This window comes from Embiotoca jacksoni, unplaced genomic scaffold (genome assembly GCF_022577435.1).
Source record: "Embiotoca jacksoni isolate LCO1_2020_lvr unplaced genomic scaffold, fEmbJac1.0.p SCAF_14, whole genome shotgun sequence".
In the NCBI taxonomy this organism is placed as follows: domain Eukaryota; kingdom Metazoa; phylum Chordata; class Actinopteri; family Embiotocidae; genus Embiotoca; species Embiotoca jacksoni.
In genome coordinates this window covers 2,237,359-2,265,311 of record NW_027185274.1, presented here as the reverse complement: position 1 = coordinate 2,265,311, position 27,953 = coordinate 2,237,359, and the positions used below count along the sequence as shown (strand labels likewise).

The 27,953-nt window shown below is 44.2% G+C and overlaps 1 protein-coding gene across 5 annotated transcripts; it reads left to right on the top strand.

Annotated features, from left to right (window-relative positions):
* Window positions 1–270: 270 nt before the first annotated feature.
* LOC138197006 (protein FAM131A-like) lies at window positions 271–23,860 on the top strand. Of its 5 annotated transcripts, none has more exons than XM_069147451.1 (6): window positions 271–860; window positions 4,657–4,796; window positions 10,003–10,096; window positions 10,190–10,372; window positions 17,013–17,144; window positions 18,510–23,860. In XM_069147451.1, the coding sequence occupies exons 3-6, from the start codon at window positions 10,027–10,029 to the stop codon at window positions 19,172–19,174; spliced, it is 1,050 nt and encodes a 349-aa protein (XP_069003552.1). In that variant the 5' UTR covers window positions 271–860; window positions 4,657–4,796; window positions 10,003–10,026; the 3' UTR covers window positions 19,175–23,860. The 5 variants fall into 5 exon arrangements, with proteins under 5 accessions (XP_069003552.1, XP_069003550.1, XP_069003547.1 ...); XM_069147446.1 differs by lacking the exon at window positions 271–860 and adding an exon at window positions 867–978; XM_069147449.1 differs by lacking the exon at window positions 4,657–4,796 and having other exon boundaries at window positions 273–860.
* Window positions 23,861–27,953: the final 4,093 nt, after the last annotated feature.

The following is a 27,953-nucleotide window of genomic DNA, read 5'->3' as shown; positions in this document are numbered from 1 at the left end:
ATATTTGTTTACATCATACGCCTTGCCAGGCTGTCATCAACTCTGCTTTGCTCCCTTTTAGACCTGTTGAAATATGCAGCATGGTCCTCATTTGTCACATCAGCTGGTACATATATGAGGAGAAATGCTATCCTTAGTGGACAACTTGCTCCTCCTATGCGCGCACCGCTAATTCCTCCCTCCCCCTCATGTTGCCCGGTATGTAAGGTGACACCAGCCAATCACATCTCGTTCCGCTCCTACCTAGCAGGACAAAACAGTCCAAGGAGGCGGAAACTCGCTCGTGGCTGTATATAAGCAGTTAAGCGTGGGATTTTTGTACGAATGTGTCTGACTCCAATGGGTCACTCTGACCGGAACGTACGGCAAAAGCGCACGCAGGGCGCACAGGGACCGGAGATCCGCGCTGATAGAGTGGTGTGGGCTTGACTGGCTGTGACACAGAGGGGAAACCCCAACTCTCTGCAACTACCAAGGCTGGGACAGAAACCCATACTCCCGCCGTCGGAACAGAGGAGCGCTGTCCATCCACCGTGGTGCTGAACAGCAGGATACGACCCTGCGACCCGTAACGTATAGAACTCATCAAACCTGCTACAAACAAATAAAAACAACAAAGCTGCAAAAAAAAAAAAAAAAAAAAAAAAAAAAAAAAAAAAAGAGACTTTGTATGTATGGGATTGAAGCAAGTGAGAAACACAGAAGAAACAGAAAACACGGAGCAGAAGTGATGTCCGGACTCCCCCACGCCCTCGGCGTCACTCCGGCGGTCTGAGCACAGCAGCGCACTGCCGCCTCGTACCGGAACCCAGCGGAGCCTCCGTAGATGAGGAGAGTGACAGAGGCTTTCGATCAGTGAGGTACGCTCGGCGTCTCTTACACAAGGAAATTAGGCAGAGAAAATTGATAGATTGCGCTCCTAAAAGGCTCTACATGCAGCTGCGAAAATGGGCTGTATCAGCTCCAAAGCGCCTGTTGGTAAGAAATGTTTGATTGTTTTAAAAGCACGCTGGAGGAAGCCTGATTTTTTTTTTTCTCTCCTTTTACGCATTTGTTTTGCTGCAGCCTTTCGCGGGTGCAGAGGAGTAGATTCTAGGTGCTTGTAGTGCACAGCATGCTGTGCCCGAGACGCGAGACATATGATAGCGCTGCTGAGTCATATGCATATGAATAAGGCGCCTTATATACCGCTTTAAATGGATGGAATTTAAACACTTTCAGTCTATTAGAGGGTGAACGGTGTGTATGTGTGCAGAGAGAAAGAGGGGGTGCGTTTTAGCGGGGTGGTCGGTAAGAGTTGAGGGGCTGGTATCTGCAGCCTAAACATCGCGATGCTACGAGAGTTGCAAGAAGCTTTTTTTTTGGCGAGCACGCCAGTCAGAGGCAGCGAAGACAGAGGTGCTCTTGACACCATTGAGGGATGCGCTATTAAACGGCTGTAAGATCTGTGACGTGAAGTCTCATCCAGACACGATGGTTCTGACCGCGCTGACCCAGTTTAGTTGCAAGGTAGGACACCTTTTTGCTCACGCGACCGCACGGAAATCTCAAGGTACATACCTGATTGTTTAATTTAATGAAAACAAATCTCCGATTACAAAACACAGGTTGGTTCGCAGTCGCAGATCTTTATTTAGAAAGACTCAGGGATCAGTCCTTCTGGGCACACGCACATGCAGCAATGGATCATTTGCTTGTTGCCAAGAAACAGGCTCCCTGTTGCCACCGCGTCTATTTGCCCTCACGGTTGTTTACACCTTTGCTGTACGTGTCTCCCATCCGCTCGGCCGGCGACTAAATGTCGCCGAGGGCCCAGTCCTTTGTGCCACCCCGACCTCCGACGCGTGTCTCCCCCAGATCGCCCCCCCCCCCCCCTCTGTTATTTAATCTGACTGGGGCTCCTCCGTATAGCCTCCATAAATCAAACCCGACCCACATCCACCCATCTCACACAAACAGACGTGGTTTTATTCCCCTGACGGTGTAAATGTTAAACGCAACCTTTTTAAACTGTGATTTATCCGCCATGCTCGTACACCACCCACCTCTAATTGGTGGTGTAATCTGTCGCTCCAGTCACTTGGTGATTATGGCGCCTCGTCCCAATCTCCTTGTCGCGGAGTGCGTAAAGACATGCCCTAGTCCCATAAACCCCACTTAAAGCGACTTTGCGCGGCACACAGCGTCTCCGCGCATTTAACACGAGTGTCTTTCAGCCTGCAGGTCAACAGCAGCCACCTGCTCGGCTCTCATATCTAGCCGGTATAGATCACTAACGCTCCTGGTCTTGACATAATTGTGTTGATTCGCCCATAGCTCTCAGAGAGCCCGAAAGACACGAGAGAGATGCCGAGGTCTCTCCGTCTGCAGTTTCCACGACAACGGGGACTACAGAGAGAGCAGGAGAGTGGATGGAAGTGCCAGCGAGACCTACAAGCACAGACAAATAAAAAAAACAACCGAGACTGCAGTTCTAATTTGCTTTGAGGGGGAGAGGAGACGCTGCTTCCGCGGCTGCGTTTTAGATAGATCAGAGTCAAAGGGAAGGAGATTAATTAAGATTTAAAAAAAAAAAACACGTCGTCGAGCAAATTGGGCACAGATGGAGGCCCTCAGGAAAGCCGCCACAAGTTTCAGTCTCCAAGTGAAACGGGTGACCGGTTGGTATGATCAAGCTCATTACGGCCTCACGTATTTCATTCAGACTCCTATCAATCCCGTTACATGTGTTGGTTTCATTTTGATCTGCAGCCATGTCACTCAAACTGCATCCTTGATCTGTCTGCACTCGGTCGACCGCTTCTCGCCTCTGCTCAGGCTGCGGAGATTCGTGCCAAAATGCGGACATTTGCTGATAATTATCTACTGACGTGTCCCCGTAATATCCCCCCCCCCCCCCCGGGTCGAGGCAAACAGCGGGGTTTCACTGCCTGCACGTTCCGGGCTCAAATGACTGTCACGTTCTGGAAATCAATCGAAGAGGCTCTGCACAGCACGTGCGCATCTTTCACTCGTCTGAACAATACTTTCATTGACGGAGGTGGCCTCGATTCACAGAGACAATACACCCCGGGTATCTGATCTCATCACACCCAATTAAACGGCACATATTGAATTCTGCTGGTGGGCAACTTGAGCTCAGGGCGCCAAACGGCAAGTCTTTGACCCGAGGGAGGGGGTTGAGGGGGGGTGGGGGGTGATTGGTCTTGATATTGGCCTCAATATTTGAGATGGGTGTGCTTGCGACTAATCGAGCGAGTTGTTCTTTTCACCGACAGTAACCAGAAACGTCTCCCCGCAGTGGAGGGCTGGAAAGAGGAGCCAGGTACTGACATTTAGAGGCCCACCTCTTAATCTCGTTTTGCAAATCTGATTTGAAGAGTGGCGAGCACGGGAGGGAGCGCGTGCGTGCGCGTGTCCGCGGAGGAGCGGACAGGCAGTCAGTGTGTGGTGGACGGGAGCTGTCCAGGTGCTGAAATGTAATGCTGCCCGCTGCTCTCGGGGCTCCGTCCGCAGGAGCAGGTTCATACAAGTACGTTTGATCCGTCGTGTCCCCGAACTTGTCAGAACATGACGAGGCCGGCTGACGGAAATGTTCAACTTACCCTGTAACTTATTGTGAGCATACGTTTACGTGCCGGTCTTGCAGCGCGTTCCTCTTGTTTGGTTGTGTTGATGACGTGGCCTGTTCCTGTCAGAGCAGTGTGTGTGTTAAACAACAGGGAGGTAAAACAGAATTGCGTAATGCCATCACAGGCACATCCCTTATTCTGTGCTTTTATTAAATGTGTTACACTGCTTCTTTCCCACCGACAAAGCAGGTCCAACTTCATAAAATATCAAAGTGCCAGAGTCGTATACCTGCATGACATGGCATGGCTTTAAAGTGCATGGAAGTAAACCTCCACACCCGCCGCCCATGCTATCTCACTACATGTAGTACTCTACAGAATACGCTTCAATAAAGGAGCCCAACACTTAGACTTGTGCCACACATTACATAAAGGGGTGCTCCGTAAAGAAGCACTTCCTGAAAGTGCGTGGTACAAGCCTAAACACGCTTTTTAAGTTCTACGTATTTATAATTAAATCTTAAACAACATCCCGTTGATTTCTTTTTCTGATCAGATGCTTTTTGACTCTTTGCTTCACAGTTGCCTCCAAAAGCCCCCCCTCTTGTTTGTATGTGCAGCCCATGTACTGCATCTTTTTACAAGATATTTAGGAATTGGCCGGTACACATCAGTTTATTTCGGGCATAAACTGTTTTTGTACGCTATTATATAATGTTTTATTTGTTGGTTTTCTTTGGGGGAAACTGCAGTGAGATACGGTATTATTACATTGCCTTATATGATCATCGTCCCTCAGTGGCTGCCCCGGGGTCCTCGTGGAGGCATGGGTTGGCATGGTGATTGCAGCACGTAAGGTTAGCTTAGTCCCTAAAACTCATAGTTGGTCATTCTTGCTCCGGGCTATTTGAAAACATTATGTACAATAACATTTTATTGACACATTGAAGTGGAAGCGTTGTTGTCATAATGTTACATTCACCATTTATTTCTTTATTTACTCAGCTATGCGGTGCGGAGCTGCTATGAGTTTTACGACTGTTCATTTGCTGTAATCTTCACGTGGCTTTCTTCCTCCTGACAGTGGCGGTCGACGGTTCGTTGCGCGTGGACTGGAGCGCTGCAAGCTCCCTGTCCGACCTCGCGCTTTTGGGAAACACGCGGACCTGCTTGGCACGCAGACTGATACTGACAGCACCTTTGGGCGCACTGGACTTCAGCGAGGTGCCCTTTATTCTCTCTTTTTTTTTTTTGAAAAAGAAAAGAAAAGAAAATACTTCCAGCTTAGTCTGGTTTTGTAAAACCGCCTTGAAGCTCCACTGACATCTCGTGCATTGGAGAGACTGAGCTACAGGTTATAGCCGACCTCTGCCATTAAAACTTAAGCTACAGTTGTTTTGTAAACTAAGCAAACCTCACTTTAAATTCTAGGAGCATGTAGGCGCCACTCAAGAAAACACACTTTTTTTGCGCTTAATTCGATTCAAAAGTTTTTAGTTTAGCACGTAGCAGTTTCCGATAATAAAAGTGTTAATTGATCTTTTTCACAACAGACATTTTATCTTGTTCAGCACAGGGGGCCTTAATGATGGCTTAGTTCTATTAAGTGGCCACAGTAAGAAATGACTGTGAACTAGCTTGCACCACAATTGGATTTCCACTAATTGGAATGCAGCCATCATTAATACACTTGTGCTTTCACTAGTGTGACAAGTTCAAATGTCTGCTGTTAAAGCGATTTATTGACATCAGGGATTTCTTCGTTTACTTTCTTGGTCGGAAGGGAAACAGCTCCAAGGGCCCTTAACTTCAGCAACGAAGAACAAATGTAATGCTTTTAATGGAAAAATACATGTGTCCTTTATACCCCATGGCCTTTATTATGCAGTAAGGGCAAAAGTAAAGAAAAATACAAGAAAACAATCCATCAATACAGTTGTAGATTGTCAGGATGTTGCGGTTTAAAGGTGCAAAGAAAGATTACATGATACCTGACCTCATGGGAAACTAATGCAGTGCCATTATTACCATTATTACTATCATTATTAGGCTAAAAAGTATTTTAATTTCCATTGTAATAGACAACATGTTAACTGTACTATTGTTTTAGGTATCTACTGTATTAGAAGCTTCACATCCAATAGGCTAACTGTAAAGTATATGACCTCACATGATTTGAGAAGGCTCCAGCTAACCGGGTGTATTATAACCTATACTCGGTCACCTACCAGATATGCCTAATCATAGATGGCAGTCTCTGTAATTCGCCACATGAACCAGAAAATTATTTTCTCAACCCTTCCTAGTTTAATAATTACCATATTAATCAAGCCATCCAAGTCTGTAATGTGTGTTTAAAGCCTGGCTTCTTTCTTTATTTAAGTTTTCCTTAATGTTAGCCACTTGGTTTCTCGTTATTTACAAGCCATTCCCAGTAATTAGCAATTCATTTTTAATTTTGGGATCTCAGAGTTGTGTAATACCGCTCTCCTTCGGACAAGAGAACCACACTGACTGCACTGTCAGTCCACGTCAGCCTGACTGGATCGACTCAGCTTTGCAGTATCCTTCCTGAAGGTTTATTTTAATTCACAGGCCTGTAGGACAACATGTGAGCCTTTACATGTTTTTATGAGAATTTCTTACCAGTTAACTCACAGGACGGCTGCTCCTTGGAAACACCAGAGATCTCAGAGATATCTTGCTGTAGCAGACACACATTAAAGAAAAAGAAAAAAAAAGGAGGACTTTTTAAATTGGACAATGCTTGCTACAAAAATGTCATAACCCTCAAAAGCCCCCAGTTTTGTGAGTGTAGGAAATAGATCCATTTTATCCTGATGCTTGAAGGGAACCTTTCTGAACTCTTTACAGCCCCACAGAAAGGTTCTACTACGATACAAAGAACTACGTAATGGTCGAAGTTATGCTTATAATTGGCTCAGAGTTGATGATGATGATGGTGGTGATGTTAATGAGCATGATGAATCCACCTTGCCTCTTTTATCAGTGCACACCATCTGGGTGTGAATGTGATGTGTCGCAGTAAGCCAGCCAGGCGGTGATTAGCAGCGCCTAAGTGATCCATTATGAAATGCAGCCTCTCGCTCTTCATGGGCAGGTTTGTTATTGAACACGGAGCACTGGGAGAGAAAGGTTGGCTGGACTGCTGAGCTCACCACATCTCTTTTACAATGCTTTACATCTCAGGGACCCACGAAAAGCTCACAGCAGCTATATTTCAGGTCTGTGTTCTCTTGTTGAAGGTGTACTGAAGCAACAATTGAAATTTCTGCTTTATGTTGACATTAATCTATTTAATGCTTGGCTATGAATATGTAAAGCTTCGTCTCTGAAGCTCCTGTTAGCAGCAGCTTTTACCAAAAAAGAAAGCAGGGAGACACGTTTGAGAGTTCTTCATCCGGCTGCTGTGGCACTGGGTTGGAGTGTGTGACATCATCAGTGTATCAGGCACGCGGTCATACCGGGACGAATTGTTCCACGGCAACTGGTTGCCATAGAAATGTTCCTATTGTGGAAAAGTTAAGAGACCATGAGAGGGTGAAAAAGGAGGGAAACAGACAGAAAGGCAGGAATGTGGCATGATGAAGGAGGAGAAGGAGGTGCAGGAGGTGCAGGTTTTTTTTCCACAAGGGGAAGCGGATATCACACCAGTTCCACTGAAACCCTCCGTGTTTTGCCGTCTCTTATAATTTTGTATCATGATTCTGTGTGTCAGACGAATGAGCTGCTCAAAAAGGAGCACCTGTGTTTTGTAGGGGACTTTAGGTAAACAAGAAAAGGGCATTTGACTCGATGGGCCAAATTAGATTTCTGCTGTGATGTACCTTAATTATCTCCTGAAATAGAGTAATAAATATAAATGTTTCTCTGCCAAGCTTCTTAGTTAACCTGTTTTGTTGTGTTACAAAAAGGGTTTTCTTTTGCTCAGCCAAATCAAAGGTTTGAAATAGATAAGCCACTTTGGAATCTAAAATCCAAATTTACAAACAAATCCCAACAGCGATGCTTTCTTTGAAATACATCCACAACACCAATAAATACATAAAACCTTGGAGTGTGCCGTTGTGTCTGTGCAGGCTTCCAGCTGATGCAGATAGGAAGACACTCGTCAGGGCAGTTTCATATCACTCGCCCGATGTCGAAGAATCTGTTGTGTTTCTGTCATGCGTTGTAGAAGCAACGATTTAGAAGCCAAAGGTGAACCTAAGGCAGCATAATGACAGCATCTCTACTGCCTACGTTCACTGGACAATGAAGATTTACAGCTTCCAGACATGATGAGTGCATGTGTGTGTTTTTTTTTTTTTTTACCCTGCGGGTCTGATGATGATTGGTGTATTTAAAAGTGCATGTGGTGGAAGAAAAGGCAAAGCACAGCAGTCTAACTGAAGCACTGTGTCTGTCTGCTCTGAGCACGCCTCATGTCTTCCTCATTTGTTCACTCTGCTGTTCAGTAAGGCAGTGGGGGAGGGGGGGATTAATGGGGGAGGGAGGGGAGGATCAGTGGGGGAGGGGGGAGGGGATCAATGGAGGAGCAGAGTCGGCAGTCAGTGGCAGTCACTTTTTAAATGCTCAATGTATTGCTGAAATTCGACCGGTCTGTGCCTCCAAACCTCAGAAATATTCTCGTTGGGGTAGAAATGTCTCTGTCATGTCATCACGGGCCACTGCCCTGGAAAAAAAAGGACAATGAAATCATGTTAAGAGGCTTTAGGTAAGGCGAGACAGGCGTTTTGGAGCTCCCTGAACGTATATGAAATCCTCCCACTCCACTCTGAAATGATGTACCAGGGCAACGATTCGAAAACAAATAAAACCTTTTCAGCCGTAGGTGGACGACATTAACTGGCAGACATCTGATTTTTAATTAAAGACCAACGCAATATATCGTTCTTACGCTCCTCGAGGGTACGTGTTACGTCTCCTCCAGATTATCCTCCCTCTGATCTGTGAGCTGCTCCGCGGCACAAGAGGATTATCACGCATCGCGGCAGCAGATGATACGATCACAGGCCCGGGATCCCCCTCCGCTTCTGCACGGCCCCTTCGAACAGATCATTTTTGTTGTTGTTTGTTTGTTATTCAGGCTGGTATCTTGTTGCTGTTAAGCGGAATTGACAGGACAAGGTCAGGGCGATGCTTCTGGGATGATCTGACTTCATCGGCGAGTCTTATTCGCTTCCCATCAAGTGTGGCCCGCGTCGAGTGGTGTCTCATTAATGAACAGAGAGGAAACAGGGAGAAAGGAACTCAACTATCCAAATGCTCATTATGTTAACTAATGCTTCAGTTATTATGGTGAGTCGAGTCATTCAGAGCTGTTCCTCCAGATGAAAGCCACTGAAACTCGAGCGTCAGACACAGTGGACAGTCTGTACCTGTTGAGACACACACGTCTGCCCATAACCGTTATCAAATTGCTCAGTCAGCCAAGTGTGTTGACCCATATTGAGTAACAACACGGCAGCGTCAGCTCGGCATGTGGCCTTTGCTGTTGACGTGCCCGTTTCCCACGTGAGTACAGGTAGGACTATAAAAAGAGTTATAAACAAAGGAACTTGTCAACACCTGATACTCCCTCTGTGGGTTGACTTTACAGAGCAGACAGATTTGATGGAGGACAGGAGAGGAGGGGGTCAATCTTTTGTCTTCTGTCTGCTTCTCTTAATTCACTGCAAGGAAATGACCTATATATATATATATATATATGAAACTGACTGAATTAGCAGTGGATCAAAAATCTCCGGACAGTCTCATCTGCTGCCACCCGAGAGGCCCACTCAGGTAACGGCTGTGTGTGGATGGTGTGTAAATGTTAAGCAATCTATAAGTCAAAAATAGACACACACTCCTCTTTCCTGCTGGTTTGTGTGCAGCCATACAGCAAAAAAAAAAGTGAGCTATAGCTGGAAAAGAGTCATCTCAAGTTACATGAGTAAACCGTTAGTGCACTAATTAGCCAGCAGGCTAATTTAACAAACCGCTATAGGTAACGTGCGGCTACAGCCTGCATCCAGTATCTGAAACCATATTATGCAAACATTTAACATGCAATTGAACGCTACGTTACATAATTTAAACATAACCTGCTTACGAGCAGCTGCAGAAATTCCTCCTCAGCAGCAGTTGATAAAAGTGCATGTCTGCATGCACATACATGCACGTGTGTGTTGCTGGCGTAGCGCTTGTGACTCATTAAAACACTGATTGGTGTGTCAAGAGAAAATCCTTGAGTTTTCAAGGCCTTGAAGTCGCTGAAGCACTTTGAATACAGGAGTCTCTTTTCCATCAAAAGGCAGCACTGGGTTTTCCTGTGAGTCACAGCAAGATGTGTTCAGAACCGGCTCACATTCATGCTGTGCTACTGTACAACGTTTGAGTCACACTTCTTTCCTTGTCGTTGCAGGTGAATGTTGATGACACCATTGAAATGTTACCAAAATCCAGAAGAGCTCTCACCATTCAAGAGATTGCTGCGTTAGCGCGATCCTCCCTGCATGGTGAGTGCAGCGTTTCACAACTTCAAGGAACTTAAATGCGCACGTTGAAAAATGCATCGTGTTGTAGCATAACCCCTGATATTTTCCCTGCAGGTATTTCCCAGGTAGTGAAGGACCATGTGACCAAGCCTACAGCCATGGCGCAGGGCAGAGTAGCCCACCTAATAGAGTGGAAAGGCTGGTGCAAGCCCATAGACTCTCCAGCAGCCCTTGAGTCAGACTTCAACTCTTACTCCGACCTCACCGAGGGAGAACAGGAGGCACGCTTTGCTGCTGGTGAGATATTGTGTTTATTATATAAATATTACAGGAGAACCCTTCATGCTGAACTTCACGCCACACACCCGGGCCAAACGTTATGATAAGTTATGATGATAGAAGAAGAAGAAGTCATCATAACAAAAAGTTAAACCTGTGGTAAAATGGAGCACATGAGTACAATATGTATGTCATGAGAGTTTTGTGTGTTCATTGAGTAACGTTAATGTTGCAAATACAACAACAGTTTAGTGTTAAATACCAGCTTTGGAAATAGTTTCAAACAGATTCAGGTGAACACGGGGAGAGTAGCAGTAGTAATAATAATCTTTATTTGTATAGAACCTTTTATACAAGAAATGCTGCTCAAAGAGCTTTACAGCAAGAATATCACATGCAGTGTTTCACTTAAAAACAGATATAAAGGAACATTTAAAAATATAGAAAATAAATAAAAAGCACAAGAACAGATCAAATGTGTAGAATAAAACACAAGACAAAACATTATTAAAATAGAATCGAGTTAAAATATAGAATAAGGCAATATGCATTTTAAAGTGCAGGAAGTGCAAGAGAGCTTCAGGAGCAGCTCGTTAAATGCTAAAGTGAAGAGATGTTTTGAAAGTATTACGTGAGCTAGCTTCCCTGATATCTAACAGGTAGTTTGTTCCACGGTTTTGGAGCAGAATTGACAAAAGCTGAATCCCCAATTTTCCAATAACCTCCAATAAACCAGCAGCAGATGATCTCAGTGTTTCTGAAGGCACATAGTTAACCAGGGAGTTACCGATGAAGTTGGAAAGATGGATTAAAACACTGGACACTTCCCATAATGCAGTTTGATAGCATTTTAAATGCCTGGTAAATGCATAGATGTTTTTTTTTAAATTAATTTAACTGTTTGCAATTCAGGATTTCAGCCTCACGATGACATCATCAGGGTTATTTTCTCAGACCAGATACCAAGAGGACACTGTGCCCATACAGTCTCATTGGCTGACTTGTTTATTCAGATTCAACCAGGTCGACTTTGAATATTGAGATTTAATCACAGTGCAGACAAAAGTGAGACGGTGAGAGAAACTTATTAACACCACGTGTAAATGCAGTGAGGGTCAGATGTCATGACTCTGATAAGACACCCGGACACAGACCACATGTTAGTATTTATCAGCTCTAACTCTTCTTGTCCACGTTATAGATGGTTCGTTCCTCTCAGAGAGCTCATCTGTCTCCTCCATCTTTTACTGACTCACCTCATCTGTGACTTTTCTTTCATCCACTCCAGCCCCATTAACCTATCCACGCTGTCCCCTCTCTGAATGTCCCTCTCTGTCCTCTGTATTTCCTCTCTTCCTGTCTTTTCCAGCCCGTTCCTCCTGCCGTCTCTCCCTCCACTCTCTCGCTCGCTCCCTGCAATGCAGACTCTCAAGGTTAATTTGCACAGTAAGGTTTTGCTCCTGGCGAGTGCCGCCGTGACTGAGCGATTTTCCTCCGTGCCTCCTCTCCTCTGCTTTCTTTTTTTCTTTCCTCTTTAATGTGCAACTATTTACAGCACGTCTCCTCTCCACTCAAACTCTGTTTTTTTTTAATTTTTTTTTTGTTTTTTTTGGCATTGTGTGCTTCTGTAATGATTTTTAAAGAAACTCATTGATCAAAAGTAAAAGCATGTATTATATTCATCAAACGTTTTTATACGGGGTTATAAACAGCAACGCTTGCAGCTTGTCATACAGTGATTCATTCTGAACTGCTTCTTTGTTAATGACACAAAAACAGTGTGTAGAGACTTTCAGATCTTCTTCAGTGTAATACGTTAATGTAGTGAAGTTGATGGAGTTGGTTGGAGCGACGTTACTGTACATTACGCTCCTCCTTGTCTCTACAGCTCGCGTCATCAGTGTACGTCCACCTCATCAGGGAGCTGCCAGTTGTGCTGACTCCGTTTATTTTTGTCGAGTTTCTCCTTGTAGCCTGTCGATGGAGTCACTGTGGGTGACTGGAAGCTGTGTGAATGTCAGCGAGCGTGTTAATACATAAAGCGAGCACGTGCGAAGGTGTGAAGCGAGCATTTGGTGTGCGAAGGTGTGGATTCAAGATAGTTACACTAGAACACACCGTTTTATATTATATATATTGAATAGTTCTGTGTGTGTTTGTGTGTGTGTGTGTGTGTGTGTGTGTGTGTGTGTGTGTGTGTGTGTGTAGGAGGCATCCTGAGAATTGAGAGTGCAAGTGGGGTTGTCCTGTTCACACACACACACACACACACACACACACACACACACACACACACGCACACACGCACGCGCACACGCACACTCTTTGAAGTTAATCCCGCAGTGTCTCTCCATACTGTATGAAACAGCCTTGATCGACAAAGAGAGACCTAGCTTTCTGTGTGTGTGTGTTTGTAGTGTAGCAGAAGTGTGTGACCTGACCAGGTTTATGTTATTGTGTGTTTAACGTCAGAATCCACCAATGCAGCGCTGCACCAGTGAGACACTGTGAAACGTTGACGAAGACATCATGCCGAGCCGCATCTGTTTTTCTTAGAGTGACTTTATTTAACATTTATTTAATCAAATGATCACATATATAATGTGATCACAGGGAATTATGTCCTGACTTTGCAGATCCTCTCTGAAGCTTTTTAAACATCTGTGTTTTGGTTTAATCGCACACAGTTTTAGCGTTTTGGTTCACTCTTCCATTGATCAGTCATCATAATCGACTCGTTTTCAGCTGCGACAGCCAGATTTTCAGTGACAAAGCTGAAGGCCACTGTCCAACACCTACCCAGCACCCAGCACCAGACAAGTGTAGCGTCTGGCTGCTGAACATACGGAAACATTTAGCAGCCAAAGAGCCAGATAAAATAGTTTTAAACTGATACTTTTATTGCACCGACCAAATTGCTTTTTCCGATTGAAAACCACCTCCGAACCAAACTTCGCTACCAACATTAAATCCGTCTCTGAGACGTCTTCATAAAATACATAACTTTTGCTACGTTTACACAGAAGCAAACCTCATCGCCATCAGTGAGCCGCAGCGTTTCCCGTACAGAGGCTCTGCTCGGGGGGCCCGGCTACATCGATGAAACCCCTCAGTCACCACCTGGTTCACTCTTACACACTACAACGCCTTATTTTCACTCTTCTTTTACTCATTCTTCGGCCGCACATCCTTCTGTTGTGCTGCAGTAACCTGGAACTGGAGACTCCTCTAAATTGTGAAGAACATCTCTAAATTGTAAACTGGATTACACTTTCCTCCTCCAAACTGAAGACTTGTATCGTAATGTGTGATATCATTTTCTTTCGGTCAGGAACTGGCACTGAAGTCAAGCCGTCGATATGCTGAATGCTAAAACTGGTCGTGTCTGCTGGATGTGAACAGAGTAACTGTTTTATAACCAGTGATCAGTGATGACATGTCTGTGTTGTGTCTCCAGCTTGTTTCCACCACTCCAAAGAGTTCACAGAACGGTTGATGAAGGTTTTCAGCGAGCGTTGCAGATATTCATCTGCATGTTACTGTTGCCTTCTTATCAACTGAAAATGTGTGACGACCGAATGAGACTGCCAACGACAGATTTAAAATGTTCAGGGCTCGTTCACAGAGACGACGGCCTGTTACAGTTCATCCAAACTATCAGCATGTTTACAGACAGATAAAGTAGTGAAGTCACAGTCGGAGCGTAGCGAAGGTTTCAGACCTTCATCATGAGCACATTTTTTAACATAATTGGTTGTTACCGAGCAACCACTCTTTATTGATATGTGACAATATGCACACACAAAATTTGGGTTTTTCGTTTGATATTACCGTAATTTAATACCATAATATTGGTATAAAAAAAATGAATAGTAGTGGTCTGTATTAAAGTAGGCCGCTTCCTACTTGTTGCTGGGTATGATTTTCGCGTCACAACTTCAAAAGAAAAAGGATGTGTGTGTGTGTGTGTGTGTGTGTGTGTGTGTGTGTGTGTGTGTGTGTGTGTGTGTGTGTGTTTGTGTGTGTGTGTGTGTGTGTGTGTGTATCTGTGTGTGTATACTGTCTCTTTATCTCCATTTCAGACCGTTTTGTGTGCTGTGTAGGTTGGCGACATAAAAACTATGTATGCAGGTGGAATCCCTCTTCCTTTCCTCTGTTGAAGGAATTGAAAAAAGGCTTTCAAAGAAACTAAAGAGCAGCCCGGTGTGATTTGGTTTGCCGGAGGATGTGCTGGTGTTTTGTGAGGAGAGTTCAGGGCTCAGCTACAGTGGAAGATGAATGAGAGCATCGATCTCGCTCGGTGGGAGACAAAGCACGAATACTGAGCATTGACCAGAGAGAGTCAGAGAGACACACAGAGAAGGAGAAATCAAAGCGAGAAGGCTGAAAGATTGCAGGGGGAGAGAACAGGGAACGGCAGGAATGAGGAGAGTCAGGTGAGTCGATAGAGCGTTTTATCAAGAGAGACGACTGGAAGAAAGGCAGGACATGAAGGAGAACGGGGACGAATATAAAGCAGATGGATCGAGGGGAAGAGGACGAGGGCGAGCAGGGGGAGATAAAGAGGAAAAGAGAGGGGGGGAGCCTTGGTGTGTGATTGGCCGGCTACTGATGATGATTGGAGGTGATTGGTCACTCAGACCTTGTGGTTTACTGATTCAGGCTCTTGCTGAGTCACCTCAGACAAACACTGATGTCCTCTGCGGCTTTGCATTCGTGTGATTTACATGTGCATGGATGTCACAGGTTTAATTGTTTGTAACTTTAGAAATATGAGGATTAGATTGGGGGTTAAAATTACTGGACAAACAACCACTACAAGAATACAGACACACATATAATCAACCCACTTTTTCTAAGATTATGACTGCAACATTTTTAGTTTTATTTCATTTTTGCAGTTAATCCTGTTTTTGTAAAGAATATCGTGACTCTGTATCAGAAAGATGTTGACTTTTGAGGCTGTAATAGATGTTACATGACATTCATGAATCTCTTATCGAACCTTTTATCCTTCCTCAATCTTTTTTTATAAGCAACGAGTCGACTGACACGGCCACCAGTCAAAAGACAGCCTTCAGCACCGTCAGATTAGATGAGTAGTAACTAATTAAAACTAATTCTTTAACGACTGAAATGGAAACTTTGGCTGTTCTCAGGTTAATGTGCTCCTTGGAGCTGATGTTCGTATTCAGCTGAAGATAGTGAGTGAAAAAACACACTACTCTGTCATGAGAGGTGGGCGACGTGGCCCTAAGATAATATCTCGATATTTCAGAGTATGACGATATAAATAAATAACAAAATACTGAAAACTATTTCGTGATTAGTTCATAACATAAAATAGCAAGGAAATAAGTTTTATATGTCAGCATGAGCATCTGTAACAGAGCATCATGCCATTACAGTTCGTCACAGTGGAACGTCATGATGTAAAAAAAAAATCGGGGTTTTACCATTATCATGATATGAATTTTATTTGTCATATTAAAAATTGTGAATGGTATTATATGGCCGACTCCCAATTCTCGTATCACGTCAACATTTTAAACCAGCTGTATAGTTGTGAGGCAGGTTAAATACTCAGTGTCTGACCTAAAGTGCCTTCAGATGACTTCTGATTTGGCATTTTGAGAGGTACATTGAAATTTCTGGAGTGAAATATTCTGTTAAATAAAACAGTGACGAGATTTGGTGACTATATTTTGGTAAAACTACAGCTTGTGTTCAGAGTAATATTTCAGTGTTCATTCGCTGGTGGCGTTGAGGAAGATGATTCAACACTTCTTCTGGTGTTTACTGTACAGCTTTGTTGCTGTATTTCCCAGCATGCAATAGTTATTTCTTTGTAACTTTTGAGAATAAAGGGAACAAATTAAATCTAAGTGATGGGCAGAAATGATATTTACTTTTGGTAAAACATGCCATTTTTGGAACATTTCAATGAAGACATAAAAGGGGGATATAATTTAAAACAATCAAGGTAGGAACGTGATATATATACATGTCACAGTCGCACTCAGTCATTGGTCAGCTGGTAACTTGCTACACACAGGTGAAGTATTCATGCAAAATTCATTGTTACACACACTGCACATGTTTATTAAATATCAATTTATGACAAATATGTTGTAATTTTGTAGTCATTTCCATTTAAAACCTATTTATTGTGTTGAAATCTCCATAAGTGTCTCATAATACATAGTACCAGTGTTGACTGTTAACACAGAGAAAGAGTTCACATTTAAACAAAGTTGAATTTCAATCTTGGAAGTCGTTCACTAAAGGATTAAAAGATCAACTCCAAGAAATGAGTTACTTTCAGTCTGTTTCAGAGTGTATTCGATGGTCTCACATGTTCACTCAAACAGAAGTAGAGTAGATTTGAACCCACAGACTTTAATCTAAAGACCATAATTTACAATCATGCACATTCAAACGGTAAATACTGATTCTCAAATGCTGAGCGGGCCATTTATTTTCTGTGATGTCAAAGAAAACAGACTTTGTTCACCCGCCAATCAAAAAACAGCGGCATGACGCGGAGCCACAACGTCTCCCGATGCCTTCTTGTTACCATGCCAACCGCCCAGCTGCTTGTGTACATGTGCCGCTCATATGTGTGTGTGTGTGTGTGTGTGTGTGTGTGTGTCTGCAGGTGTGGCAGAGCAGTTCGCCATCGCGGAGGCTAAGCTGAGGGCCTGGTCCTCTGTGGACGGAGACGAGTCCAACGATGACTCATATGACGAAGACTTCCTGCCTGCCAACGAGCCCCCCACACAGAGCACAGGTAAAACCGCACACACACACACACACACACACACACACACACACACACACACACAATCACATTTACTTGCTTCATATTGTCCCCTTCCTTCCTAATACCCCATTACACACCTTCCTCATCCATCTCTCCCTCCTCTCCCTCTCTCTGTATCTTTCATTGTCCCAGTGCCCTAGTTTTCATCCTCTCCTGACATTTTTTTTTTTTTTTTTTTGTTCCTCGCTGCAATATGATATCCCTCCTGCAAGTTTAATATCATTTCCTTTGCTGCAGAGACAGTGTCTGCGGGAGGATGGTGTGTGAGCGGGTTATAAATACACAGTGTGTGTTTGACCCCGGCTGGGTGCGCTCGTGTAGACGTACCGCAGCTTTCATCTTGATTACACAGAACAGCCAGTAAAACCTGCGCTGCAGCTAATAACATTCAGATTCGTTGTCATCTCCATCTTCATACATTCATCGCTGGTTTCTTCCCTTCTGGCAAAGGCCACATAGTAAATGGAGTTTCACACACACCAACCTGTGTGTGTGACGTTAATCGACTCTCCATCAAATGTAATCTGAGTCAGTGATATTGTAAAACCTACTTCTTCACTGTCCCATAGATGCTGACCGTCAATGCTTCAGTCGTTTTTCTGGTGATGGACAACACACCTCCTTCTTTATGTTTAATATTTTAAATCCTTATTTCTCATCGTTCATTTTCCTTTTCAGGTATTTTTCACACCCTTATAGTGCAGTGGACTTTTTAATACTTTTCATTCACATAGTTCTTCTAAAGACCACATTATGTGTGGGCTTTGTTAGTCACTGCTGTGTGTGCCTGTCTTTAAATTTATACTTAGTACTTCAATATTTGAACACACTCATTTTTCTTTCAATATTTGTGAGAAACTGAAACAAAATCCAACCTAATGTGCTGTGATATAAATGAGTTTGGCTTCCCACTTTGAAGCCAGAGCAAAAATTATGTCTGTCAAAGGAACTCTGTGGAGTTAACTTTACATGAGTTATGTTTAGTAAAATGCAGTTTGGGCATATTTGAGGCTTAACAAACACTTTGAATGATGAAACATCTGTTTTATTATTGGTAAAGCAGGTTTTTGTAAATGTAAAATCTGCACTGTGTACAATGCTTGCTTAATATATACTGTATGTTATTGTTTACATCCGTGTTTGCATGGAAAGTGTCAACACTGCTATACAGCGGCACGACTGGTGTAAGTTTCCACCAGGTACCTTTGAAAGAGATGTAAATAATGAATATTAGCTGCAAAATATATGATAGTTTCTTCGCATATTTCCTTTCCTATCATCGCTCTTCTTCCTTCAGGACTTCATACTCACAGTCTGTGTCATTCCGTCTAGATGTGCCATCTTATCCTCCGTACTTGAAGGACCTGATCCACAGCCAGCTTTGCCAACACCTGGGCCTGCGAGGGCTCTGCTGCGAGAGCGGGGGCGGAGGTGGAGAGGGAGGGGGCAGCGGAGAGCCCTCCCCGACGGCGGGCTCCCCGGACACCCTGTGCTCTAGCCTCTGCAGCTTGGACGAGCAGCACCCGCTGCTGCGAGACCTGGGCGGCCACCGCGGCACCCACTCCCACAGCAACGTCGCCGAGCTCGCCGCCAAGATCCTGTCGGCGCTGCACGGAGGGGAGGAGCTGCTGCTGGCCCGCCTTCAGAGGGTGGGGCAGAGCGGGCTCGGCGGGGGGGACTGCGGCTTCCACAGCCTGGGCGGGGCGGGGCGGGGCATCAGGCCCTGCGGGGGTCAGGACTCGCCTTGCTACTCCATGTCTTACTCCGAGACGTACCTGTCGCCCGGCTCGGACGACGACACGCCCTGTAAGGACTACGAGGGCACCGTGTGCCCGGTGGAGGCGGAGGGCAACGGGGTGGAGTACCCGCCCGACTATGACCCGCGCAGGAGGGTGTCCGACGTGGCCTCCTCCGGGGTCGTCTCCCTGGATGAGGAGGATGAACAGGAGGAGGAGGAGGAGGAGGAAGACAGGGCAGTAGAGCCAAACAACCAATGACTCCTCTCCTGTCAGTGTTCCCTCCACACTCTTCGGAGAACTCTCTTTATCTGTGCGAGGACTCCCCGCTCCTTCATGACGTCTGAACAGTTTAACCCTCTCAGCATGTTTTTTTGTTTTCTTTTCCCCCCTCGGACTGATGTAGGAATCATCCGTCTTTGCCTTACTTGCAGCATTTCATCTCCTCCTCTCCACCTCTTACTTGCTTTGTCCTCATTCCACGTGTCATTTTCTTTGAAGGCGTCCAAACAATCTTTTGTATCCGTGTGAAAACAGTGAGAAGCTGGACCCGCTCCGGCGGTCCAGCGGCTGACTTGTGGGTATGACGCTCACGGTTTTCGGCTCTGTCGTTACCTGCGAAGCAAACAGACGCCGCCACCAGGCAGACAAGAATGACTGAGAGTCCAAAACTCTGACTTATCTTTGCATGTGTTTTTGCAAGTGCTGAAATGAATGGGCTGACCCGGTCTTGAGCACGATTTGTAATCTCAGCTGTTCTGTATAACCCCCTGCCCATCTCCCCAGCGTCTCCCCCCGGGAGGGCAGGTTGACACTGCATCCTGGGACCTGCCCTTACCCCCCCCCCCCCCCCCCCACACACACACACACTTCCCCCCCCACCCCTGTCCCCGCCTCCTCCCTCCCTCCTTTGCAAGAGACTAAATAGCATCCTTTTTGGGCATGGCTTGCTGAGTATGCCAAACTATTTAACCCTGTCACTACCAATTATGAGCAAATGCTGGAATGTCTTCAGAGTGACAGGACATAGTATGTATTTTAAAAATAACAAAGTTTAAAAAAGACTTGTCACAAAGGATATGACAGAAATTATATGCTTTTATCGTACTAGTTTTCTATCACTCAAACATGTTGTTGTTCATATTATTCCGAGCATCATTATGATGGACATCTGCCATAATGATGGACTATAGCTACTGGATATTTTCGGGGGGTTCTGTGGATTCCTGCGTGGAACACATACGAACTTTGGTTGTCTTTAAAAAAAAAAAACACTCACAAGCAGCAGCAGCAGCGACAACCACAAACAAACAGAATGTTCCTGAAGCGACCCTTCGGTGTTTGGCAGGAAGCGACGCAGGTTGAAAAGACAGAAAAACATGTGTTTTTTCTGTGAAGAGATAAGTTGCATCGGAGATTTTCTATATTTTTGTATGCGTTGTCTTGCTTTGATCTCTTTGCCTATGCGGCGTGCCAGTGTATGTGGTTTTTTGCACGAAGCTAACGTGGCTGTAGATTTTCTCCTTTTCTTTGTTATCACTGTGTGATATAGTCTACTGGGAAAAAAAATAACAATACAAATGTGAACAAAAAAGTTTTTATTTAATTTTTTATTTCAAAAGAGGATACTGTGATTTGTTATTGCCATTTGTCCTGATCCTCACGAAGAGATCCTGTTTTTGTTTTTATTTATTTTATTTTCTTTCCTCTCATACTGACTCTTGAACAGCTTTGCCTTTTCTTCTATACTTTCCCTTCTTTTCTATGATGCTTGCAAAAAAGGGCATGTTTATGTGACACCTACAGAGTCTCCCATCTCCATGGAGACATGAGGAGCCCTGTTGAGCTTCTCCCAGAGGGACTGTCATTCATACAACTCAGGAAATCCCATCGGACCAGAGCATCAACGCATCTCGCAGGCACAACACCACTCATCTCTCATCCTCCACCTCTGTGCTTGTGTGTGTGTGTAAGAACCTGGTGTGCGGAGTTATTTTCTACAAATAATTAAAGCACAGATTTAGTCCCCACCTCCCCTCTTTCACGTTGTTCGACTGTTTTGAAAAGCCTCAATGTGTGAGTCTCTGTGTTTTGCCGAGCTGCGTTTTGTGACTGTGTGTGTGTGTGTGCAGCTTTAATGCAAGATGTCAGCAAGCGCCTCAAGCTTGCGCCGTATATCCATTCCAGAACCCCTCCAACGCAGCGATTCCCTTTAAAACAGAGTCGGATGTAGCTGAGCTTGTGTTGGAGGTCAAACTTTTACTGGTGCTGGAGATTAAAAAAAATAATAAAAATAAATAAAGCAGCTCACAGTGTGTAAAATGTTGAGGAATTTTTAAGCAAAAAATAAGAAATGATATTATTAAAACGTCTGAACTAAAAAAAAAAACTGCATGAATGGAACAAGGAGTCCCAGTGAGGAGAGTCGGAAAAGACAGCGACAACTCAGGGGGATCCATCGAAGCTGTGCCTTTCATTCGTCACCTTTGACCTCCCAAGTTGTATCATCATCATCATTGTCATCATCATCGTCATCATCATCATCATCACATCCTCCATGATTTCACTCGGGCCGTAGTTTGGTTTCCTTCCTCTCCTCCGCTTTTCAAACGAGGGAGAGCATAGTGAACTGCTACCTCCGTCAGTTTGAGTGGAGGTGCAGCGTTTCCTGTTGCACCTCCTGCGAGTTTCCTCCCAGAGGTTGCAGCGGGCCGATTTGCGTCATTGTCCTTTTGGTTGACATTAAAAAGCCGGGCGATGCTGGCGAGGCGAGGTTGTGCTTTTGTCCGGGCGCGGTGATGCGAGCGCTCCATTGTTCCCTGACCCCCCCCCCCCCCCCCCTCCTCTTCTTCTATTTATCACCTCACTTTGTCCACCACTGTGCATGTTTTTGTTCTGTCTATCTATCCGAGCGTCCCCGGGCAGTGTGTGTGTGTGTGTGTGTGTGTGTGTGTGTGTGTGTGTGTGTGTGTGTGTGTGTGTGTGTGTGTGTGTGTGTGTGTGTGTGTGTGAGAGAAGGCGGGCACCTTGGTGTGATGTGTTTTTCATTCAGCCAGCTGTCTTCTCTCTCTCACATCCACATGAGTGTGTTTGTACTGTTATTATACTTGTGAGGACCGTGACGCCACTCGTTCATGACCCTTTGCCTCGACCTCCTCCTGAATCTCCTCCTTTACTCCCCTCATAGAGGTGTCACTATCGTGGACGTCCTCATCTCTCTATCTTTATGAGAACATTTTGTCCTCATAAGAGTAGAAGTAGAAGATTTCCCCGCTGACACACACACAGACAGCCTGATGAATGTGTCCCCTCTCCATCCTTCCATCGCTGTCCCGTCATTTCCTGCCTCCTCACCGTCCTCTAATCTCCTCCCACCCCGTCTTTGTCTCCGTCCTTTTCCTTCCCTCTGCCACCACCTCTTTCTCTCTCCCTCCATCTCTCCTAGCAGGGGGGTCATTACATAACTAAGAGGACATCTGAGAGCTACCTTTGCTGACAGGCAATTAGCCTGCGATTATAAAACCTCCTGGTGATCAGGAGATGTGTATAGCTCTCCTGTCTGTCTGGGGTTTTTTTTGTTACCCTTTTTCCCCTTCACTCCATCTGCACTCCCTCCCACTTCCCTCTTCTGCCCCCCCCCCCCCTCACAGCCACAAGCTTTTTTCTAAGTGACATCTTTTGAGGTTAGTTGTCCCAGAAAACTCCTCACATTTTTATGTTTTTGTTTGTGTGTTTGTTTTTCGTACGCGCCTCTGTTGGGAAGTAATTAACAGTTTGTGGTCCAATAACAGAAGAACACCCCGCTGTCCTTGAGTCACACAGACATGGTCCATTTTATGTGAGTGTGTGTGTGTGTGTGTGTGTGTGTGTGTGTGTGTGTATCTGGTCAGTGTATTTTAGTTTGTTGCTTTGGGCAAGCGCTGACATTGGATACTTATCAGAGAGAAGTGCCCCAGATTGTGTGTGTGTGTGTGTGTGTGTGTGTGTGTGTGTGTGTGTGTGTGTGTGTGTGTGTGTGTGTGTGTGTGTGTGTGTGTGTGTGTGCGTGTGCGTGTGCGTGTGTGTGTGTGATAGTGGCGGGAGAACCCAGTGCTATAAAAAGTCATCAAAACATCTGTCGGACCGTATCAAGGCAGGAGGGCGTATGAATATTCAGTCGTCAGTGGCGTCCCTGTCAATCTATACCCTACTTACCATTTTAGAACAGAACTGGAGGGTCCCGGGGACCACTCCCCCCCTCCACACCTGGGGGCCCCCAGCAGCGGATATTTGGAAAAAAACAGCAAATGCACGACTGGGAGACCGAGAGACTGAGAGACTGAGAGACTGAAAGACTGAGGGCGAGAAAACTGCTGCGGGACCTGAATATAGAGAGTGTAAACTTCCCAGACAGAGATGGTCTGCGTTTAACCCACATTAGATCTCCACTGTCTTAATTAAAAGGTCCCACAATCCTCGGGAGGGGGGGTTGGGTTCACACACACACACACACACACACACACACACACACACACACACACACACACACACACACACACACACACACACACACACACACACACACACACACACACACAGACAGAATGAAAGGAGACTGAGAGTACAGAAGGTGTGAGAGTTCAGAGAGCAAAGCCATACAACTCACCCAGCAGAGACAAAGACACCATGAACTAACAGGCTGAGGAAACAGATGACCCAAAATGAATGTACCGTCCCATCTCCATCCATACATACAACGCATCAGTCAAACACACACACACACTCAACCTTCTCCTCCCTCTGAAGCTCAATCCTCTTTTTTCCCCCTCTTTTCTTCCTCTTTTGGCTGAATGTAGTTATTTGAATATTGCCACCTCGGATTTGAAAATAAATATATCTTTGTTTGCTGCATCTGATATTATTTTGAGTTAATAAAATATTGTTATTGTTCTTTGCAAAAAATACAAATCCGGTGTGATGTGGTTATTTCTTTTTCAAGTCAAAGCAGAGTTGTCCATTAATCTCAGCGGATACGCAGAAGTGTTTTATGGTCATGATTAGATAATGAACTGTTACACTCATCTCTTTCAACATCATTTACTCCTGCCCATTCACCGTGGACACACACCATAAACCTTGTTGCAATTAGCTCCCTGACATGACGGCATCATCGTTATTAAGTTATTAGCAGGGCAAAGGACAGTTGTCAGAGAGAAACCGCACAGAGTCAAGCCGGTCTTAGCGATCCTGCAGCAGTAAGTATTTCATTTTTCCATGACATCATGGGCCCCCGGGGAGCTGGCTAATCCATTTGGTGAGTCAGGAGAGAGAGAGAGGAGAGAAATATCAGAGCAGAGCATGACGGGGCCCAAACTAACACTGGTGCACATCACTGTCGAGATTTGGGTCGTTGGACCACGAAGACACAAAGATTCTGTTTGTTGGAGTGTAAGAAAGATGCTCCTTGATTAGGAACTCCAACGAAATAAGAGCCAAGGAATGAAAAACACGAGAAAAGCCTGGGTTAGATGTTAATGTCGACATAAGGTTGAGTGGTTCATAATAGAAGTAAGTCGCCTGCTTGAGTTTGTGTCCGATGAATAAACGGTTTGGAACGGAGAGCTAAAGGCAACACATGAGCATGAAAATGAGACTCAACGCTTCCCAGCTTCCCGACCAACAACAATTACAGCCCTCATGAGTTTTGGCATTTTGGCTTCATGTGAGACTAACGGCCCAAATGATAACTAGTCTTCATCCAGTGTCTGTCAGACTGAACCCAATCTCTGGAAGGGGGGTAAAAAGCCCACAGCGTTTAAATATACAACCACTATGTCACTCTACTGAATGGTTCTATATGAATGTTTGAGCCATATTCATAATTTATTGCACTATATTACGTTAAGTTGTATTCGAATTCATGTTTATGAATCAGTTTACAGACAGAAAACCAGCATATTTAGAGATTATTTGTGAAGTTAATAAACTGATGTCTATTACGTGATGGACCATGGATTGTAAACAAGCGGCAACCAACATTGACGTCACCTGTTGGTTTGTGAATGTTCATTATGAAACCTCGAGTTCGATTTTGTCCGGTGCCATCTTGCCAGTTCAGAGCGGTTTGGAGCCGGAAGTGACCATATTTGGACGAGCTGGGGGGAGGAGCTAGCGGGGGATCTGACTGATCTGATTGCAAACCCGGCGATACTACGTCCCGCCCACAGATAGCCCTAACCTGCACCACAGGCCTGTCAATCAAACAGACACACCCCCAAAAACACTACTTTTTGAAGTTGATTTTATAATTAATGGCGGGATTCTTTTCAGATGGACGGACAGAAAACTAATAAGAAGGAGCGACTTTAGCGAACAACACTGACTGAAATAACTAACTAATAACAAAAAGTTATTGACTTTGTATTTTATGAGAGAAGTTCACTGCGAATCTGGAGCTGGAGGCTTTTTGGAGCCAATCTCTAGTGGCACTTGGGGGTATTGCAGCTTGAGGCACTTCTGCATCGTTCTCATTTTTCAGACCTGGGAGCTTCGTCCACATACAGTCTATGACTGTTCAGACCAGTGAGAATACATTAAAAGGTGAGGCAGGTAAATCATAACAAGCTCCCTAGACGCCACCAGATCCTCCTTTTAAAAAAAACAACAGCCGTCATCTAAGATCCAGCTCTTCTATTTCAAAAGTGCCACGTCTTGGTTTCATATCAAGTCTGACTTCAGAATCACAGGGAGAGGGATCTCTGATTGTCGCTCTCACTTACCCTCTCATTTTCAGTAAAATGAACTCTTACCTATGTTTACTGTCTTCACGTTGCAGGTGTCGTTTCTCCGGAGCATTTTTACTGTCGGGGCTGCAGGCAGAGGACGAGGTTCCCTCTGGTGTAATGTATCCACTGCATCCCTGTCAACAGGCTTAGACATACTTCCATCCCAGAGAGACAATTCAGGTATGACTGGAAATTAGCACTCAGCCTCAGATTAACTTTAATGATGTAAACACTTAATAAAATGTTGCAAAAAGAGTCTATCAGTATTTGTACATAAAGTGTATACTGCATGTCACACAATGTCAGCACACACGATGAACAAAATCAATCCAGATGTCTTTATATCTGTTTTTATTCCAGAAAAATACAGTTGCTATTGGCGCCAGGACCGAGGAAAAAAATTACACACTCAAAAGACTTCTTTGTTGTACAAATCTCATCTTGTCAAGGCTGGGAAACAGGGTGGAAACACATTTGATCTTTCCAGCTCAGGCAGCCATGAAAAGATCAGATCCCCACCACAGACTGAAAAATCTGATTTGGAGACTTGGGCCTGAGCATATCAAGTGGTATCTGGGTCAAGACTTAAATAAATCCTCATATTTGAAGTTTTATATCTGAACCTGAAGATGTCTGTGGCAGTTTGAATCCTAAATATTAACACAGGAAATGGAGCTCTAGTTATTTCATATCAATATTGTGAGTTATGACGCCTTGAAAACAGTATGATTTTAATACTTTTTTACTTTAGTCAAAGCTTCAGAGTTTACCTATGAAAAGTGACTGTAGCAAGCGGCAACCAACAGTGACGTGTTGGTTTGTGATCTGATGTTCTGAAGCCTTGACTTTGCCATTTCAGCAGCATTCAGTGCTAACCACTGCACCACCAATCCTCCCAGGAAAAGGTCTGCATTGTGACAAATCTTTGGCTCACTGCAACCTAATAACTCCACCGTCCACAAATATTCATTCAAATGCAACCAAAATTGATTCAAAATCCGGCTCCAGTGGTTTGTGCTGGTGCCTCTCAAGGGGAAGGTCATTGGTTCAATTCCAGCTGGAGCCAGGCACGTCAGGTCTGGAAAATGGCATGACTTATATATATTATATATATTTCGGACGACATGCTATAGTATGACTTTTTTCACATTTTGGACGACATTAAAGAAGTATGATTTTTTTTGTGTTATTTCTGACGACATATTTGATCATATTTTGGACAACATGCTACAGTACAACTTTTTCATATTTGTATGTTAGGTTTGATTCTTGCCCTTGATGTGGCTTTTCATCTAAGATGTTAATGTCTTTCTTTCCAGGGTGAGTCTTGAACCTGGAACCTTCTGACTGGGAGGCAACAATGCCAACCACCACCAGCGATCAACGGTGTGTTGATCGCTCTTCCATAACATGTTTAAAAGTTATATAAGTCATATAAGTCATATAAGTCAGACAAAAATGCAATAAAGGCATCAAAATGTTGAAGTTCCAAGCCAGCGTTGTCATCTCACAATCAGGAGCTTCTGGGTTCAATAGGGGACCTGGAACTTAGGAATTTCACATTTTGGACGACAATGCAAAGTCATAGACATTTTGTCCGAAATATGAAAAAAGTCATACGTCGTCCAAAATATGGAAAAAAAGTCATACTGTAGCATGTTGTCCGAAATAGGAAAAAAATTCATACTACAGCATGTAGCCCAAAATATGAAAAAAAAAAAAAAAGTTAAAAATGTGAAAGTGTTGGGAATTTTAGAACCTGGAAATTTTGGAAGTATGAAAATAAATTGCATGATTTATTTTTTTATACTTTAGACAACATGACATTTTTTTGACTTGACATGCATGGATCCAGGGTTAAATAGTGTAAATGTTGCTTCATGTTCAGAATGTGAACTTAGCCAACTCTTTTGGCAAGCTATCCTTGCTTTACCCCTGAGAAGAAGGCCTTTTTATACACATTTTTATATTGTAATTAAATAAAAAAGTGAGTAAATATAGTTTTAATAAAATATGCAGGACCTGTTGGGCTTTTTCTCTTACAGCCAGAACAATGACTTGTGTAGATCTAATCTATGTTGCAACACAATTCGTACAATGCATTTTTCATGAGCCAGGGGCTTGTGAAACTGCCTCTCTAATAAAAACAAAAACAAAAATAAGCACAAAGTAGGCCTGTAGGTGAAAAAGTTGGGTTTCTCACTACAAGCTTTTTAGTCATAAACCATAGTCTCACTGGATGGTGACTGGAGATCATGAATATCTGCAGAGCATTT